The 20,938-nt window shown below is 37.6% G+C and overlaps 1 protein-coding gene across 18 annotated transcripts in view; it reads left to right on the plus strand.

The window, feature by feature from the left end:
• The window catches only part of rimbp2a (RIMS binding protein 2a), a 65,567-nt gene that overhangs the window by 34,948 nt on the left and 9,681 nt on the right, over positions 1-20,938 (plus strand). For 7 of the 18 annotated variants that reach the window (XM_044095746.1, XM_044095751.1, XM_044095752.1 and 4 more), the window contains 15 exons: positions 1,862-1,984; positions 5,399-5,503; positions 6,626-6,703; positions 6,832-6,882; positions 8,841-9,045; positions 10,051-10,208; positions 10,338-10,417; positions 10,522-10,631; positions 13,226-14,035; positions 15,228-15,251; positions 16,678-16,829; positions 17,698-18,480; positions 18,642-18,797; positions 19,021-19,167; positions 20,648-20,750. In XM_044095746.1, coding sequence (XP_043951681.1) covers positions 1,862-1,984; positions 5,399-5,503; positions 6,626-6,703; positions 6,832-6,882; positions 8,841-9,045; positions 10,051-10,208; positions 10,338-10,417; positions 10,522-10,631; positions 13,226-14,035; positions 15,228-15,251; positions 16,678-16,829; positions 17,698-18,480; positions 18,642-18,797; positions 19,021-19,167; positions 20,648-20,750 — 3,085 coding nt within the window. The remainder of the gene's footprint in view (positions 1-1,861; positions 1,985-5,398; positions 5,504-6,625; positions 6,704-6,831; positions 6,883-8,840; positions 9,046-10,050; positions 10,209-10,337; positions 10,418-10,521; positions 10,632-13,225; positions 14,036-15,227; positions 15,252-16,677; positions 16,830-17,697; positions 18,481-18,641; positions 18,798-19,020; positions 19,168-20,647; positions 20,751-20,938) is intronic. The other 11 variants (XM_044095754.1, XM_044095758.1, XM_044095760.1 and 8 more) reach the window with 8 other exon arrangements.

A 20,938-nucleotide genomic window follows, 5' to 3' on the forward strand; every position in this document is an offset into this window, starting at 1 on the left:
AGCGAGGTAGTTGTGTATCTTCATATCACTTACACAATATCTTATAAATGGATTAGTGACTAGAGTAATTCCCGCAGATCAATATGACTGGACAAGTGGGGTCATCATCAGGTTACAAACATTTTCATTTAGTGCTCGTTTGGGTTCCTTATGTCATTATTTTTCCATCTTCTCTCTTAATAATCTTTGTTTCCATTGACCCAAACCTTCAGCCACTGCACCTGGATTTGTAACTACAACCACAAGTCTTGTAATGGAGACAATGGCAGACTGAGATAGATGCTTTGGCAATAAAAGTGACTTTCAGAATGCGGGTGAAGCGGTGTAGGGGGGTGTTGACATGTGTCCAGGAAGCCCTGCTTAGACCTCTTGCTCCATTAATGATGCCATCTGTGCACAGACAAGGTGGGCATGGAAACAAAATAGAAATGGGGCTAAAAGCATGTTCTTTCCTGCCAGATTTGTAATGGGAGGGTAGGAGGCTTGTAGGGATGACTGCGGGAAGAACCTTGTTTGGATGATACGTTCTTATTGAAAAAGTCATAGGAGATATTAATACTTCAGATATTAAGACAGTGGTGATGTAAATGGTTGAGAGAGCTGTAAAAATAAACTTGGTGGTTAGCCAGTATGTCAATGTTTTTTTGACAGTTTTAATAAAATAGAGGATTGCAGCAATTGTTTTACATGTGTGAAGATCTTCAGATTACAGAGCATGCCCTTTGCATTTCATCCCTCACTTATTTGAAGAGGCTGGGTGGTCAATTCAAAGGGTTCGCCTTGCAGTTTGTGCAACTGGATGTCACTGATTCCAGTACACTTCACAATTAAGTGAATGAGTTTAAAATTTATTTGTTTCTCAGTATTTTACTTAGAAAAAACACAGATTTGCTATGGAGGCTTAGGATTTTTTTTGTTTGACAAGTGGTCAAACTGACAAGTGGAGCTCAATGATAGCTAGAAAAACGTGTGTGGTTGAGGTGATATGATAAAGGACTTTTAACAAAAACCACAGAGGAAGAGTTCAGTTAGTAACATACTTCAAATGTATGGAAGCATCACTTGATTTTAAGAATCACTGATGTTGTGTGAAATATGACCATTCCACCATGTAGGAGTGCAAAACATTATTCCCTTTTAATAATTTTTCTCATTATTTTTGCGTATACATGTGACGTATCTGGAATATGTATTTCTAGCAAAAACAGCATGTAAAATATTGATAATATGAATTATAATAAATGCTAATTAATGGCAGTCTGTTACTTTTTTGTCCATGCAAGCATCAGAAGAGTTTGTTCCCTTCAGCAGCTCCCTCTGCTGTCACAAATCCCACAAAATAAATGAGCTTGTTTTCTTTGCAGCTGTCTAATTATGTGCGCTTCAGGTGTGCGAGCTTATCTATTGTGCTCTCCTCAATTTTTTTGGTAATTAATGAGAAGATGAAGGTTGCATAGCTGATGGGTGGCTCAGCTCAATCTTGTAAGACCACCTTTAGAAGAACCAGCTCAAGGCTGATATTAAAGCGAGATGCTGTGTGCTCAAATCAGCAGCTCAAAGTCATCAAGGATAAATGGAAATGTCCTGATTAATTTCTCTTCAGATTGTGAACTCAAAAATCAACCAATCAACCAATCGACCAACAAGATGTAATTTATTAAAAGTTTAAAACATAGATCTGGTGCAAAAACAATATTCAGAAAACACACATTCTTTATTTTCCATTCTAAAAACAAATCTGTTGGTTACATTTCATAACCATCAGTTTCTGATTTGCAGGTTGCTACTTAAACTTCTCTAATCATTTCTCATTCTTTCCTGTCTAATATCTGAGCTCTGTTTGTGATTCATGTCTCTCCAGGTGAGATGCGACTATGTCCAGCTGAGACAAACGTTTGCCACAGTGAGCCGGGAGAAAGACGAGGCCCAGAAGGAAAGGAACCAACTCCAGGCCAAAGTCGAAAATCTGAAACATGTGCTAAAGGTAAGACCTGCTATAGCTTATTGACAAGCTATGTTAGTTAATGACATACTGAAATCACTAGAAATCAAATAGGGTTTTATGAGATTGAAATGACCTCTGACTCTTGACACATTTAACACAATTGAACTGTCTAACATCAAGTATCTATAACTTGAAAATAAACCCATTTTGTTCAACTCCGCAGACAAAGTCTGGAATTTCAAATATATGAATACAAAAATCCTGTGAGCATCCTTCTGAAGGTAGTTGGTGACACTTGACATTATTTTGGCAAATTGAATTAAAAAGAACATTAAAAATGCACACCCCTTCTGGGATATTTGTGAGAAATTGTGTCATTTAATTTACAGTGGACTACTGCATGTTCACAGTTTGTTATTTATAAATTCACCTATTTGCAGACTTTATGAGGAATATAACTCAAAATTATTTGCAGAAACCCAACATATTGGCATTTTTTGTAGATTATATATAAAATATTTGGAAGGTAATGCAGTCTGGGAAGTTGAAATATCTAGTCCCAATACTTCACATGCTATTGGACGGTGGATGCAAAGCAATCAATTCCAGATCACCATGTATTTGCCTTGATGTTGATTTTCTGCGGAAATGGGGAAGACTGTAGACTTCCTTCTGTTGTTGTGTGAGATGGTTTCCACTGTTCATAATAATCCATATTAAGGTATTTTTGGTGCGTGAACAATTAAAATAGGCAGTAACAGGTGTTTTCAAGGGGGTCTCAATTATTCATGGATTTCAGCTATTTGTGAGTGAAAATGGTGCTTAACCGCCTCAAAAGTCCAGTGTTTTAGTTTATTTTAGCAATGAATGGTAAGAGTCAACACAAATACCTAGAACATTTATATGCTAACCTGATGTCATTTTATTAGTTAAATGCCATAGGCGCGAATTTTTTTTTTTTTTTGCTGCAAGCTGAAAATTTTGCGCATTTTCTACACCATCATATGTAGGAAACATAATGTTCCTTCCTGAACAGGCATGACATTTCTATGGTGTTCCTAATTGCATATAGTTATTAAAGAAGAAGTTTTTTTTTTCTATGGTATCACAAAAGAAAACATTGAGTTTAAAGTGTGGCATTAAATCACATCTTCACTGACATCATTAACTGAAGGGGTCTCAATCTGGGCTCTCCCAAACTGCACAAATTGTACAAAGGGATTGAAATATTCTGATTTTGTTGAAACCCCAAAAATCCCACCTTACTTCAAGAAGAGGCTTCTTCTTTTATTGTGCCCCTATCTTCCAATAGTAATCAAACAGTCTCGCCACTCTGTACGAGGCTCTGTCATTACAAATCCTCGTCTCCCTGCATCTCCCATCGATTGTCTGTTTGTCAGGATATTCGAGAGATAAATGTGCCCATATGAGAAAAGCTGACCTACTCCCTGATACAGCAATGAAAGGTTTGTCACTTTCTCGTTTAGCATTGATTACAGAGACAAAGACACTATTTAGAGAAAATTACATGGGGCGGTGTGGGTGGAGAAAGCAGAAATAATGGAAACACAACATAAAAAAAAAAGGCTCACTTGAAATTTTTCCTTGTTTAAACCAAATTGGGATGAAGCATTATGAATTTTGTTTTGACGCTGATGTAATCTGGTAATAAAAAGCTTTTTAAACAACCCAATTAGGTTATGTTATATTTTTATCACTATATACAGTATGTTTAGAAGGTATTTTGATGACTAGGCAACATAAATCATCTACATCGACACGTAAGATTAATATGCTAGACTGTACTAAATTGATGTTGATTGACTCATTGCATCTCTTTAAGTTGTAACCACCTTAAAAATTATATTTGTTTACATTTTCTTGTTGTGTTGTTTGTGAGAAAGGAAAGGGTAGCAATTCAGCAGGTGACCTCGAGTAGCAAAGGGAACAATAAGAACATGTGTTGAAAATTCACATCAGTAATCTACTCACATAAACTCAATCTGATCAGTGAAAGTTCTCACTATCTATTTCTGTTAAAAATGTAGGATGTAGGCATTAGCAAGGTTTTTTTTTTATAAAAAAAAAAAAATCTGTTTTCACCAAAGCTCCACAGCAGCTTAGAGCTGTTCTGATTATGCAAGTGACTGCATGCTCAGGACACCCTGAAGTCACTCTGGGAGGTAAAGAAGCTTTTCTTCTTTTATTAGAATGAGAGAGAACATGAGGGTAAAAATCTAAATGTTAGAGCTTTCTCAGCCATTTTCCCTAAATGTGAAGGAAAATCTTATGATCCTAACTTGGTTTCTGAAAGATATCGTTGCTGGTTGTAATTTTGAGAAGAGATACCGTGTCAACATGACTTGGCCAATTTGGCAAAGGGTAGATAAATATCAGCCCGAAAAACCATGCAAGACATCTTTGTCTGAGTCGGTTCCAAATGTACTGTAAGGGATGTAAGAGATGAAGGCTAAATAATGCAGCAAAAGACAAGAACTGCTGAATGCTGTCTTTATTTGCTTTATGTTCACCCGCAGTAGCATTTCAGAGTACAATGGGGAATGTGCAGGAATATATAAATGATATCACATAGTCCAATGCCAGTGCCTGCCTGAAGTGTGGTGCCTTCTTATTTTGGTGGTTGTAAGAATACTAAAATTACACAAGATTCTAACAAATGCCTGAACAAAATCTTAGCAGTTGGAGGTTTTATGTAGTGTATGTGCTTTAGCATTCACACAGTGAAAAGCTGATAGTTTCTAAATATACGGAGTTTAACAGATGCATACCATTACAGGAGAGAAAGGGTTCCATGATTGAAACTTGAGGTTTAAAAGGCTTAGGTAAATAAATAAACTGTGATATTATTTAACTCTCGTGTCTCATACGCTATGGATACACCTGGCATGTTGCTCATATTACGTAGAAAGCAAACCATGTAATAGCAGGTTGGTAGGTACAGATCAGCTGGTTTGCTGTTATGTTCTTTTTTGTTTGACTACCTGCCAACCAAAAACAAACCAAAGACACAGGTAATGAGAAGATAATACCAGGATTTATTGGATTGTTTTAAAGAGCTTAAAGTACAATATCTGTCAATAAATACACACATTGTTTTTGTACACATTGACCGAGTACAGTTTTATGGGTAACATACTCTGGACTTTACCCTTTGGGGCTTCATGAATTTTACTGAAAACAATGTGATGCCAACTAGTTTGTGCTTTGGCAGTATTTTAATAACATATCCCTCAGTAGCCAGTGGGTAGAAAAATGCACCAACTGTTTTGGGTCAGTAACATAACTAGCATCTTCTTAATAACCATTAAGGCTTGAAAAGTCAACTTTTCTGCCACTAATGGTGAAGAAAGACTCTTGGTTGGTAAATCTTTGGACATGCTGTCAGAAACCATCTCTAAATAGCATCATTCCTCTTTCTCTATGTCCCCACAGCATATGCATGAAACCTTGCAGCTAAAACAACAATTGCAGACAGAGTATGAGCAAGCATTGGTGGCCTTTCACAGCAAACAGAAAGAGATCAATCAGCTACAAAAGGTATGGCCATTGTTAAGAACAAAGCAGATAATTAATCACTGAAAACTTGTTTTCTTTTTCCAATATTGATTATGTGCAGTGACTTCATGCCAAAGCTCCTTGTTCAGTTATTGATGTATTATATTTTTGCTGATTCACTGTCACACAGTCAATGGCACTCAACTAGAAAATAAAAAAGTTCTCGGACGACTGTCCAGTCTCCACTTTGATAGTAAATACAAGTTTAGCATCAGTAACTGATTCTGTGATTTATAGGGACGTTGATATTTTTCAATCTGTAGTATTTTATGTATTTTCCTTCCACTTGGGAAGTTAATGACATTGAACATTGTGAATAACCAGTTTGTTATTTCATATAGTGATCAATTTCAGAACAATCAGTTTTGGTCTATAGTTTGTTTGCTGGAACAACACAAAATCCAAGAGTGGTGTCAGCAAACTCTTTGCAGAGTCAATAGCCCCTGAACTCTAAAATTCATGTGACATACAAATTAGTTTAAGAACAATGTGTAGAGAACTATATGTGGATCCACATGCATGTTGCAATTATATTAAAGTTTCAGATATAGTGGTGTCAGTCTGGGTATGGTAGTTGAATTTCTAACACCACAATTTGTCAAATATAGTATTTGTTGATGGTTGGATTCATTTATAGGAGTATTTATCTTGAGTTGGGTAGGCCCCTTAGTTACACTTAAAGAAACGTTCAATGCTGTGGTATGCCAAGCTAAGAAATTGTGGACAATTAACTTAGTGAGAACAATTTGGGGATGATCATTTTTAACACAGGTGTATTTCCACATTTATTCTTTGTAGATTATCAAACCTATCTGGATTAAGTTGCCTAAAAGTCAAATCTTAGTCTCATCCGAGAAAGGAAAAGATGAATTTATCTTAAGCATTTTTCAACTCTTTTACAGGAGTGCCAATAAAAAGTGGCTGGTACTGTAGATGTTTCTGTTCCTCTGGTTTTATTTAACATAAATTTGGTGATCGCAGTTAAACCAAGAATAGTTCCTAACTTATCCCAAATGATTTGTTCTGTCACATAATGTGTTTTTGTTTATATTTAAAAACTTTAAGCTCCTTAAAATTAATTGCGAACGTTTTAACATACCTAAGAATAGATCAGATACCCCTCACCGGAGCAGTGCCATCAGGACCAGGCAGCTACTCAACTACCAAAGCTCTGCCGAACCAGTGAGCCTCTTTCAGCCTCGTCCACAATACCGCATGGACAGAATGTCAGCTGTGTGATGTCTAGTCTACCTTGCAGACTATGATCACAGTGTCAGCTGTCACTTTGTGTTTCTTTGTGTTCTCTGCAGGCTTGGGATCAAACTGAACAACAGCATGAGGAAGCAATACAGTTATTAGAGGTACAGATAGTTATCATGTCTCATAAACAGGGTTTAATTTCTTTTTCTGTGATTGATGTGGTTTTAATACTGAAAAACTTCTGTGATACATTTCTATAAAAACACTCCAACACTCTTGAAAAGACTTTAAAGAACAAAGAAAAACCACCTTAACTCTCTCTACAATTAGAAACTTTGTCTATTCTACTGAATATGTAGAACAATAATCCTTCACAGATAATCAAGTTGAGGATTTGCCACTCCATTTTTCTTTATAAAGAAAGTCTTCAAAAAGTATCAAAAATGGAGGAGGAATATAAGTAAGGACTTAAGAAAGATTAATTATTTCTGCTGATGGTGCTATATGAATATGTAGGAAATCAACAAAATCTACCCAGCTTCTTTCTCTGGGGTTTATGAATATCCATTGGATAATTCATGCAAATGCATCTTGTAGCTGTAATCAGACACAAAACAGTTCGCTGACCAACACTGCTATGGAAACCATGCTGGAAGCAAAGCTTAACAAAAACTCTCTTAGTTGTCAAGTAAATACAATAAACTGCTGACAGCAGAGGCGTAGGGCTTTCAGTGCACCATAATGACTCGGCTGACAATATAATAAGGCAGGTTACTTAAAAATCCAAAAGGCTTGTTATTTTGTACAGAAGTAAGACTGATAAAAAGTGTTCCAACTTAATTTTAGCCATAAAATCAACAGATGAAACCTTCCAACCTGAAATTGAGAATGAATCTGAAGTGTATTGAAGGTGCCATTAGTTGCATGTAATTTAATCGCAAGTTTTCCAAAGAGCTACAGTCACTTGTAGGTTACACCACATGAACAACTTCCCATATTTAGACATGGTAAGTTTTCCTTACAATGTCTGAATCTTTAAGCAGAACAAACCTCCATACCTGGCGGCCTACAGATTGGACTCTGAGCACATTCTGCATTCACATCGTTCCTTCTGGGGCACTCTGAGCTTAGATATGTTACTGTGACATTCGAATAGAATCTGTTATTGTACACCACAAATGTTAGTAAAACAGCTTTAAAACTTTAGAATTGTAAAACTTGTTTAGCAAACATGCTTTGCTGCCAAAAACAAAGCAAGAAAACTACGAATGTAGGTTATTCTTGACCAATTGTTTTGTAAATTCTTTTTCTGAGTTCAAGAAATGTATAACTTTTATAGTAAAAGTACTGGAGTAATGTCCAGTATCGTCGTCTATTAAACGGATGCTGGGAGATACAATTAATCTAGAACTGACATCCTTTAGAATCTACCATATTTACCGTAATTGCTTTGCATTTAGAGGAATGTAGTGTGACATGTTGTATTGACGGTGCACCTCAGCTGATCATTTTCTTGATCTGTCATCTGATCTGCTTTGTATTTTATTAAAGTCTTATAAAATATCCTACAGCCTCATTTACAGAAAATAATTTTCTCCTTTTACCCTAAATCCTGCTGTGATAATGGGTCTCACGCTTCTAATAGTGCAGTTCAAGTGAGGTCATGTTATTAGTCATCAGAAGCACATTAATATAATTCTACTGGGCAGGCAAAGAGATTTGGGACAGAAATTAAAACTCTGCAGTGAGTGAGTTAGTACTTTTCTTGTGCAACAAATTTGTTGAGTCAGTCTTTTCCACACATTTGTTTATGTCAAACCAATATGCAACCATTTATGCATTTTATGCACTTCATGTCAGTAGCATCATTAAAATATAGCTATTGAGAAAAACCTTGAGATGCTCTATTCTTATTTTCTCACGGTAACAATATATTCAGACGCTAGAATTTTGCTTTTAATTCTTTTATAATTAGGCCATGGTCAGTCAGCATTGAATAGGAGGACTAGGACTTTAGAGGGCCGGTACATGTATACTCAAATATGATAAATCACTGTTTTCCTCAATTCTTCTTATAGTTCAGTACACTTCTTTCTGTTCTCTCTCCTTTCTGTCAAAGGTCAAACTTTGTGACCTGGAGCAGAAATGCAGGTCACACAGTGATCACTTCCACCAGCTGTCGAAAAGGCTGCCAAACATCCGTTTGCAATCAGAGCCTGTGGGGTCCCTTAATAGTAATTCTACCTTGGTGTCCCAGATCCCGACCTCACCAGAGGAGAAACTCTCCCAAGTCATTGATGAATTTGAAGCCCGATTGCAGAAAGGTTTGTTAATGATTTCACTTAAAAGCAAAGTTTTTAGTTGTGCATTTATTAATCAGATGCTTGATGTAGCATAAAAGAATATTTAGAACACTATTACAAACTTTAGGTATTTATTTATTTTTTATTTTTTGTTTATTGCAATGAATTAGATGTTTTTAAAGCAGTAGTTTTTGGGGGGTATCCATAAGTCTATTAAAGTTTTCCTTTATGCATACCCTCCTTTACACCAATGCATTGTCATTTCCCAAATAAGTATTCTTTGTCAAACCAGAAAATAATAATCTATGATTTTTTTCCAGGTATTGACAAACATATTGTAATGACATAATTATGGATAAACATGTACTATACAAATTACTTTTGCACCCGTCAAAGAAGATCTTTGAAGTCCACTTCTAAAGCTAAATCTGTGCATGGTAATCTAATATTCTATTTAGGAGTTGGTCATGTTGTATAATCTAATACCATAAATAACAGCCAGGTGATTCCTCAAGAGCTTTTACCTTAATCCATCTCACATCTACTGTGTCAGTTATGTGAAATAGATAACTGTCAGATACTGTTGATATTTGATGGATTGGTGTGTAGATATTACACTTTATATGTTCTCCTTAATTTACTTTTTGCAAAACTTTTCTTGTTATACACTTTCATGGTGAGATACTAAAATAAGACAACTACAACTGCAACTACACCCAATTTTCATGCACTTTTATTCATTCAATCACTGATGCTGAGAAAGTTGTGTCTTATAGTTTTCTCAAAGAATAAAACTTTTTGATTTCTTTGCATCTGACTAAATAAGCCTTATTTCACTGAGATGTTTAAGAACACGTGTTCTTCAGAAGGTAATTACTGACCAAGGCGCAAAAGCCTTTTGGCGTGAAAGGTGTTAACTGTGCCATTGCTTAACGATTGAATCAATAGGTGTGCAATGAACAGCTAATGGGGTGCATGAGGAATGACAGTCTCTCTTTATTTGCTATTTAAATCAATGTCTCCTAGGTGATGAGAGTGCACCAAATGCTCAGCTTCTGATCCCTCAGTTTTCACCCTGCCCTCTGCAGACTGAAGACAGTGAAGCATTCAAACTGCTATCTGTCAAATCCAGCACCGTAGCAACAGATCGCTCCAGCAGCCCCCGACAGCATCCCCCATCAGAGGTGAGAGTGAGGGACACCACATCATCACACAAACCTCTCGACAATCTTTTTAAGTGCTTAAAATAAATCTACTTGCATCCCAGCTTCTTTTCGGGTGGAAAAGATAATTTGTAACTGATTGATCAATAGATGGAGGATGAGACAAGCTCATCACCAAGGTCCAAACCTCGCTACACAGGCCAGGTCCGCCTTTGCACTGCCCGTTACAGGTGAAAGAGACAAGCATCAAAATATTTATTTTGATTTTCAGGTGTGCAGTCTTGACATTTCACTCACTAATCTCGACATATTCTTGTGTCTTTTCTCTGCTAAGTTATAACCCTTATGATGGACCGAATGAACATCCTGAAGCAGAGCTCCCTCTTGTGGCTGGAAAATATTTATACGTGTATGGAGTCATGGATGATGATGGCTTTTATGAAGGTGAGAGGGAAATAACTATTTTTCAGCTGTTTTTGATGTTGGCTGTGAACGAAAGTATTATATACACATTGCATAAAAATACATACCCATTTTTGTAACTATGTGACATTAAATCTGACTAAATGCCCCCGGTTTTAAAAAGTTAGGACTGCTTTAATTACTTCTTTTTGCTAAATGACAAAACTATAAGTGTATATTATTAAATTCAGAACTTCATATACCTTTATTTAGTAATTGGTTGAAATATATTCTAGGCTGTGATACTGATTTTGTAGTATCTTTAAACAAATGTCTGACAATTTGCTTGGATTTTGGCTCATTTCTCCTGACAGAACTGGTCTGAGTCAGGTTTGCTGATGGCTTACATACAACGTTTCAGCTCTTGCCCACATGTTCTTATGGGATTCAGAATGTCAGAAAATTTGTTCATTAAACTTTTTTTATATATCTGGGAAACATTTAGGTAATAACTCTGAAGCACATGAGATTTGTGGATGTTTCTTCATTATGGCTGAGGATAAATTGTGTTCCGACTTCTAAAATAATGCAAATAAATGCCTCTGAGGTGACATGTGAATGTGGTTTGGTGCAAATTGTCCAAACATCTTCTCAGTTCAATTCAAAAATACCTTATTAATCCTAAAGAGAAACAAAATTCAGTTTTAACTAAAATTATCCAAGTTTCTTCAAAGAGTTGTTGTAAATGCTGATGGCTGTAGACAGGAAGGATCTCCTGTAGCAGTTTGTATCACAGTGGTTCTGAAGAAGTTGCTGACTGACACTCTGCTGGATGACAGTCTAATGAAGGATGCTCAGTGTTGCCAGCTCTGTTGATGAAAAATCCTTCATTGCACCACCGTTTTCAGTTGTTCCACTGTGGTCCCCAACACAGAACCAGCCTTCTTTGTCAACCTGCTTACTTTTTTTTGGTTTCTGTCTCTGGTGCTGCTACCTAAACAAATGATGGTAAAGGAGATTACATTATCCACAACAAACTTACAGAAGATATGTAGCATCTTTCCACAAACTCTAAATTATCTAAGGTCCCTCAAATAGTACAGACTGCTTTGTTCCTTCTTGTAGATGACCTCATTGTTCTTCTGTTTTTCTTGAAATCTACAATCATCTCTTTTGTTTTTGTCACATTCAAGATATAAGAGGTTTATCTCCACACCATGCCAGAAAGTCTTCCTCTAGTTCTCTTTATTTGGCTTCTTGTCCATATCTGAAACACCCAACGACTGTCATCAGAGTACTCCTCCAGATGATATTTGTCCTCTTTCTTTTCATGCTGGACTAATTAGAAAGAAAAAGACTGTCATAAGTGAAACTGCTGCCAAAATCTAAAGAAAAACATTGAAAAACCTTTTGAAAAAGACCTGCCATCTTTGTAGCAAAGTAGAAAAAAAGTACTCTTTGTGCAAGTATATATATCACATTTACAATGCAATGAATTTCCTTTGTTATAATTAATTAACTTTGCTGTACAAAGCACAAGGAGAACAATACAACACTGTCCGACCTTAATATAAAATAACTGTAATGCTGATGAAGTCATTTCTGTAAGCACTGGTGCAAAGGCATCTCCTGCTCCTACATGGCAGTTTGCATGACTTGTCACCCTCATACTAAAAATGTCCATCATCTGCCTTCTGGCTGTGTTCATTCTTTGACCTTTGCTTTGTCAGCGCCGGATGTCACCATGAACAACTTTCTGCATACTTTCTCACAACTGCTGATTGGAGTGACTCTCTTTCTAATCTCTGTAGAATTATGGAGGTTTCTCCATTAGAAGCAGTCCTAATCCCCCTAGCTACCAATAGTGCAGCCGATGCAGACTTGTCGTCGTCACGGTGGGACTCATCTGCAGTGATTCATTAGCCGTGGGCGGTCGGATCGCACGACATTGTGGAGGAGCTCTGTATTTACAACACAGAAGGGAGACTTGGGCCTCAGACCAAGCTGTTGACAAGATGGGACCTTGGCCCCTTTTAGTATGATGACTAATCCAACGGGGCTTGGCTTAATCATCGGCACACATAAGGAAAACACACTCATTCATGTACACATGAGCAGACAGATGCAAATGGTCTTAAGGTTTCCCAGGCGTCCTGTGGAAACAGGGATTGAAGGAACATGATGAGCTTTACTGAACTGAAGCATATCATATACAAGTACAAAATATAAAAGCTATTCATATTCTCTTTAAATGAGCAGGTCATGTATGGAATATGGGGTGCTCCTGAAAATGTTTTAAAAATTCAACCCAAAAGTTAAGTTGAAAAGGGAATGTTTTAGTTTTGATACATAATAAGAGTACTTAGAGCTCATCGCTAAAGATGTATCATCAAAATACCAGTGGTATTTTCATTTATGACATGTCATTTTTTGAGTAAAACATAATTGCTTTTTTCAGTTGCTTTTGCTGTTACATTACTTTATTATCTTGTAAGAGATTTCACTTATTAACTACCAGAAACAAAATATTTGGTTAAATAAAAACAAGTTACCTCTAAATTTGCTAGATGTAAGAGCAATTTTGGTCTTAACAAAAGGCAATTCTTTTAGCCATTTTTCTCTTTTCTGCATCACAGGGGAGTTGCTGGATGGACAAAGAGGACTTGTTCCTTCCAACTTTGTGGAATTTGTCCAGGATAAAGAAAAACTAATTGGAGAGGGAGTGGAAGACTTAGGCCCTCTGGAACACACATCCTTGGCCCTGATGACTGTGGATGGAGGTGCCTCCCAGGATGTAATGCTAGGCTCAAGTAATTCCCTTGTTCCATGTAGCAATGGGACAGGGGGGACTTTAGATCCTGAGGACTTAGCTGAGGATGTTGTGCCTTACCCCCGTAAGATAACCCTCATCAAGCAGCTGGCACGTAGTGTTATTGTGGCATGGGAGCCTCCAGTAGTGCCTTTGGGCTGGGGGAACATCTCTGGCTACAACGTATTAGTCGATGGGGAGCTTCGTGCCAGTATACCATACACTGGCCGGACCAAGTGCTTGCTGGAAAAGCTGGACTTGGACAGCTGCATTTATCGTGTCTCCGTGCAGAGCGTCACTGACCGTGGCTTGTCGGATGAGCTCCGTTGCACCGTGCTGGTGGGAGCCAATGTGGTGGTGGCACCATGCGGCATGCGGGTGGATGACATCCAGCGGGACACTGCCGAGCTCTCCTGGCTGCCTAGCAACAGTAACTACAGTCACACTGTGTACTTAGATGGGGCGGAGCATGCTGTAGTAAAGCCTGGAAGGTATAGACTACGGTTCCACAACCTGAATCCCCTAACGGTATATAAGGTCCAAGTGGTGGCACAGCCCCATCAGGTGCCATGGCAACTGCCTCTGGAGCAGAGGGAAAGGAAAGAAGCTGGAGTGGAGTTTTGTACTCAAGCAGCAGGTCAGTGATGTTTTTGTGTTTGTTTTACATGCAGTGAGCAAACAATATCCCCAGTAATTGCAAAAAAACATTATAGCCTCTTGAAACTAGTCCACATTCTGTCACAAAACAACAACACCAACAAAAAAAACTTAAAAGTACTTTCTTAGAAATTTATGTTATAGAACAACATAAAGTGGTTCATAATTAAGAAGAAGGGAAATTATTCATGTCTTTATACGTTGTTTTTTGTTGTTTTTTTTTAAATCTCCCATCCAATGAATCAGTACATGGTAGGACTATCTTTTACTACAATTAAACCAGTGAGTCCTTTCGGATATGTCTCTACCAGCTTTACAAATCTAGAGACAAAAGGTTACTCCCCACCCCAGTCTAAAGTGTTTTGAAGCCTGTAGCAGGTTTCCTCCTAGGATATCCCTGTATTTAGCTCCATCCCCAGTCTGCAGGAAAGCATTCCAACAGCATCATGTTTCCATCACCATGGCGATAGTGTGCTCAGGCTGATGAGTAGTGTGGGTTATCCACCACAAATAGCCTTTTCCATGTGGGCAAACAAGCAAAATATTGTGTCATCTTAACAGAACCCCAGTGTTCACATTTGCTTCTCAAGATTGGTGGTAAATCTGGTATCTGATTTGTTTGGTGTATTTCATCAGTATTCCTAATTCTGTTTCTTCACTAATATCTAACAAACCTCTTATTTCTCTTATTACCTAATTTCTTATCCACAGAACAGCTGCACTTATACTGAGATAAATGACATACAGTTTGACTTCTAGAGATTTTAAAGGAATTTAGTTAGTGGTATCTGAGCAAGGACGACTAAAAGCACATGCAGTACAATTTTTTTTTTTAGATTTTTATTTTAAAATAATAACAACACTTATGTGTCACTTTATGTTGGTCTATCACATTCCAGTGCGATAAAATAAATTAGATTTCGAAGGATATGAGTAGCCCTGCAAGACAGTGTATAAATAAATAATAGTCACCAAACGTTTATTTTACATAATTTTTACAAGCATGGTTTCAAAATTGGGTTTACAGTCTGCTACTGCTGTTAATTTGATCATTTATGAATGTAAACTCAGCGCAACATCAATTAATCTTTAAGTCTGTGTCCTGTGCTGTGGAAAAATACGGTCCCTCATTTTGATGTTATGCTATTTTCTGTGTATTGTATTCCGTCTAGGCCCAACACCATATTGCAGAACAGGTCAGAGATTGAGCATCAATGCTTGGCTGGTTTCTATATGTTTCTCCCTGAGCCACTCAACAAAATATCTCATTTATACTTTTAATAATTTTTTAATTTCGGTAGAAGGATAATTATTACATTTTCACTCAAAGCATGCGGATAATGTTGCATTCGTTTCTTGTTCTGGAAATATGTTCCACTTAAATACAATAAATTGACTTGAATGATTTTTTTTCCCCAAATTTTAACACAATTTGTTATTTGCAATCAAATTCATTTGTAATTTTGCCCATTGTTCACACAGAGTACATTACCTATTAGAGAGCAGTTGAACAACACATGATACAGTTAACATGATTCATTTTTTCATCCTTATATAAATATCCTTGAAACCAGAGCCCTTTGACTGCTGCCTTTTTGTTTTAATTATTATTATTATTATTATTATTATTATTATTATTATTATTATTATTATTATTATTATTATTATTATTATTATTATTTTTATTTTTATTTTAATTTTTTTTAAAGGACCTACATGTATGATTCACAGTTTTGCTAAAGGGAAAAACAAAAACAGACTTTGACTTAGTTTCTTACTATTATATGCTGCATGTGGAGAAGACTTAATAAGAGCCCAGATTGATTTATTTATGTGTATTGCAGATTTGTTTTCATTTAGTTTACTGTGTTTAAGGCTAGTTAATGGTAAATAGTGTACAAAAGTGTATAAAATGTCTTGCTTCTTAAGAAATGTTAGTATATGATAGTATATTCCATTAGTATATTATAATATTATTATATCAATAGTACATTTAACTTCTAAAATGTCAGTAGGCTTGAAAAATAGTCAAATATCATCCTAAAATCCCCAAAATATTTTTCTTTCCAATTAAACAACTACATTAAACATAACCTTTCTGCTTTTACTTAATTATTGTAAGACAAAAACTGTCTCATTAATGCTTGTCAAGTTTTAAGCAGTTATTATACATATTTAACTCTAGTCCAAATTAATGCTAAGGCAAAATCACCAATCCTCAAATCATCCCCTGTCAGATCATAGCAAACCTACTGCCACTCAAATTCTGCTGACAACTAAATGACCTCAACAACACAAGGCTGTTATTATCTCTTCCTATAAGCCACCCTGAGTATTTGCATGTGTCTTCACAAAGCATTGAAGAGTTGTTCTGACACTATTGCATAGCTTAATTGGCCTTTGTGATTGAGGTAATGAATTAAAAATTAAAATCCCTTTTACAATAATTCCTGCACTTCCTCATTTATAGTCATACATTCCTCTGCATGGCTGTTATCTATGCTTATTTATGCATTAGAGGACTGCTTCACATCTTTCCTCCCCTGTTTGCATACTGTCTACAGCAGACTAGTAAGTAATTGGCAGAGGATATCTTCATGCCCATGCTTCCTCACCTTTCAGGTCCCCCGATGCCCCCACAGGATGTGCAGGTGCTCTGTGGGCAGGCTCCAGGGGTTCTGCAAGTCCGCTGGAAGCCTCCTATCCTCTCTCCAACAGGCACATCTAATGGGGCAAATGTTGTTGGCTATGCAGTCTGCACTAAAGGACAAAGGGTGAGTGTGCATGTTTAAGTAACGATAACGTGGGCTATGGCTCCTATTTAGCCGTCAGAATTATGAATGATGGTGAGGAGTTGATCTAAATTTCAAGGCATATATCAACATTTTGATAGACCCTTTTATGTGCCTCCAACAGATGGAAGATTTAAAATATTTGAATATATTTGAAATATAATAATCTCTTCCTTAAATTACAAATAAAATGCTCATTGACTGTGTGATTTTTTTCTTAAATATCTTTGGCATACAAAGCAATGCAACCTGCTTGTGATTGCTGTTCGGAGCATGACTTGCTTACTGGGACATGCAAATGTCTTAGAAAGGTCTCTTAGCCCCTCTGGTGACAGCCAACGTAAATCAAAACATCACATCTAAAAGGTTAAATCGGCGCAGCACGGATTCTGAACTGCTCACTTTAAGTCTGAAAATTAAATTAGGTATTTAAAGTTCTTGAAAATATAGTTTTTGACCTTTCATTAAGTTTTTGGTTCATCAACACTTGTCGAGGTGTAATCTGATTTTGAGATGTTAATAATGGCATGACTGGCTACAGTAAAAAAGAAATAAACACACACACAAACACATATGTACATATTTATGTATATATACAGAAACAATGTTATCATGAGCAAATGGATAATATTAATTTACTTTTTTGCAACCTAATAAGAAAATATTAATTGGACTGAAATGCTTTGGAGTTGAAATAACATAGGAAGAAGAAACAGAGAAAAATATGCAGCTCAGCATTTTGTGTGAAATCAAATGCAGGCCTTTTATAACCATTTATAAACCTTGTTGTTTATAAATGGTTTCTGCTTTAACGTAATAAAAGAATATATGTTTTTGTTCTTCACTCCAGATAGCTGAGGTGCTGTTTCCAATGGCAGACTATGTCACTATTGATCTGACAAGGATTCAATGCCTGGAGGCCAGAGAAGTCATTGTTAAGACACTGTCAGTCCAGGGAGAATCCCAGGACTCCCAAGTCGCCGTCATTCCAAACAACCTGCTTGTGCCTCTACCTGCCATACCCTTGCCGCCCCCAATGCACCCACATGCTGGCCCTCTTCCACACCCTCATCCTCAACCTCACCTCCCATCTCCTCACCTTCCTCACCCTATGCCCCAACTTCCGCCTCCACCTCATGGGCAACCTCATCCTCCACATCCACAAACCCATCCCAGACTTCCTCATCCAGGCGGAACCCCGCACCCCCAACCACAGCCCGTACACCTGCAGCCCCGCCCTCTCCACCAGGGTCCCAGGCCCCAGCACCAACTGCCTCTGCTGCCCCACCCTCAGCCCCACCCTATACCTCAGAGACCAGTAAGTGCCAGAGACCTGGATGCCAAAGAGCACACAGCCCACCATGGAGGAGCTATTCCGCCTGGCCAGCCCGGCTGGGACCCAAGTCGATCACCTTTGCAGCCACCTGTGCCCATGCAAGGCCACACTCTGGAGGCCCCTCCCCCTGTCCATTTGCGTTCCCCCTCCCCTCAGAGGATTCTTCCTCAGCCCCAAGGCATGCTGATCCCAGATACCGTGGCCAAAGCTATTGCTCGAGAAGCAGCACAGAGGGTGGCAGCAGAAAGTGGCAAGGTCTGGAAAGAACACCACACAAATGTTACACAAAATATTGTTGTAAGTTTTGCTTAGTGAAACTATACTTTGTTGTTTATCTTTTGGAGGTTTTATATTAAATCTCTTTTAATGTAATTGTAGTTTATAGAAATATGTGAAGAAAACAAGTTAAAATAGAACCACTTTTTTACTCACTTAGCTTGTTTCTTCTTTGTTTTTAGGGAGACAGAAGGATGGGGAGATTTGGAGAGCAGGGTCATTCATTTCACCAGCATCCCTCTGATGAGGAAGAGGAAGATGAGGAGGGATTTGCACGAGGACGTCGGAGAGGACCCTCAGTTGACGAGTTTCTCAGAGGCTCTGAGTTGGGAAGGCCGGTAAGAACCCATAGAAGGTAGAACCCACCCCTTCTACGAACACAAATGTTTTGTTTTTTCGTGGGAAACGTCCTAAATGTGTCAGGATGTGTGTTGTGTGTGCATGTACATCTGAGTGGCTGCATGTCTGCACTCCTCCGCCCATGTCTTTGTGCGTGCTTAGGTATGTCTGTGGACTTAAACAACTGCGTCTATGTGTTTGTGTCTTTGTAACAACCACAAGCCTCACTATAGTCACAATGAAGATTATCACAGCGAGAGCAGCCGGGGCTCTGACCTGTCTGACATCATGGAAGAGGATGAGGAGGAGCTGTACTCTGAGATGCAGCTGGAAGAGGGACGACGACGCAACTCGCACCACACACCCAAGGTGCAGTTCTTTGCACTCATTGTGAAATCCTAGAGTCAAGCATCCTTGTTCATTATAATGTAGTGAACTGCACAGGCACAGATACTTTAAATGACTGCTGCCTTGGCTTGCATTTTACTTTGTGTTGTTGGTGCGTGTGCTTAAGATGTGTATATGAAGACAAACTTTGAGCCCGCTGAACATGTATGCACCAGATGGTTTGTTTTCAAATTGATCTGGGTGGCTATATGTGAAAACTTTAATTTTTCCCTTTGCATTCAGATTAGTAAAGATTGCAAAGAAAACCAATAAGTAAATAGTGGAGACCAAAGAGTAAAGTATATCTAAAAAGCCCCTTAACTGCAGCACCTTCCATCTTAGGGTCATTCAAGGTAAAGGTAATTTTTCAAGGCCGGTTTTAGGCTATTTAATTGATTTGTTTGTAAAAATGGGTAAGGTAATTTGCAGTTGCTTTTTCAGCAATTACTTGACTAAGGAAGAACAACACACATTTGCCTTCCTTACTTGGAATGTTTTTGCTTCTTCGCCATTTTGAGGAGCAATCAGGAGAAATGTATTTTTTTGCCACGCCATCTTCATACCAGCAAGTTGTGGATTATATAACAAATAACAAACTCATAATATGAAAAAAATACAATTACTATAAAATAACTTACTGTACATTTAGAATTAATCATTTTGAAATATCAGTAAATTATAAACATATTTGAAATGAATAAATATTTTCAGAGGGTGCTGCAGCAGTATATTAAGCTCATGAGTGTGAAATGAATTTGTAATCATTCCTGAAATTTTGAATCAAGCTGCTGTGCAACATGAGAAGAAGAGAATATTGGTAGTGTAGTTTGTCATTCAGGAAAACTAAAGGAGTTGGAGGGCTCTGAGTTCAGTTAACAAAGATAGAGAAAGTGATAGTCTGAGTTTTTGTATTTCTCCTGCCACACAGGAACCGGCTTGCGCTCTGACACTCCGTTCACTCAACTGCTTCAATAACTAACTTTCATAATCCCCTCTATCCTCAGTCCAGGTGTTTTATCTTGCTCTTGCAACCTTTGCTGTGTACGTATCAACCAAAGAAATGTCAAAGTTTGTCTGTCCAGGCAGAAACCAGCTTTCTCAAATCACCATGGAACTTTGAGAGGCCCAAACTCATGACCCACATGCCATGCTCACTAATGTCTTTGCATAATGTTTTAAATGTGTTCCCAATCCAAATTCAGGGCTAGTGTTATACCAGTATCAACTTCCAGTCATTTTTGTGATTTGTGATATTTCTCACCTGCTTGTGTGTGTTTGAATGGAAGTCTATGTGTCTTTGTTCTAGTGCCTGTCTGTGAGTTATGCATGGCTTTGTTGGTATACAATGTGTTCAAATCTATCATTTAAAGATATATATATATATAAAATTGGCTCACATTCATGTGAGCTGGTCATGAATCTCTGATATCTGTAAATTCTGCTTTGTGCCTGTATATTTCAGACAAACAGTCCTGGTGGAGGCCGCCATGACCGGGACAATGGCTGGCGAATTCAACATGGTGGGTCACATCCTAAGAGGCGACCTCTAATGGTCCCATCCATTGGTTAGTATTGAAATATGGCAAGAAAGAAAGAACGTTGCAGTCAATTAATTTTTTTGTGTGACATGAAAATGTATTTAATTCTAATTTACTAAAACGTCCTCAGGCTTTGCTCTGTCCCCAGATCATTTTTGTATCCATGACACATCTTTACTTTCTTTCCGTATGCAGAGTTTGATCTTTTTTACTGC

The sequence above is a fragment of the Gambusia affinis genome, linkage group LG17, assembly GCF_019740435.1.
Source record: "Gambusia affinis linkage group LG17, SWU_Gaff_1.0, whole genome shotgun sequence".
Lineage (NCBI taxonomy): Eukaryota > Metazoa > Chordata > Actinopteri > Cyprinodontiformes > Poeciliidae > Gambusia > Gambusia affinis.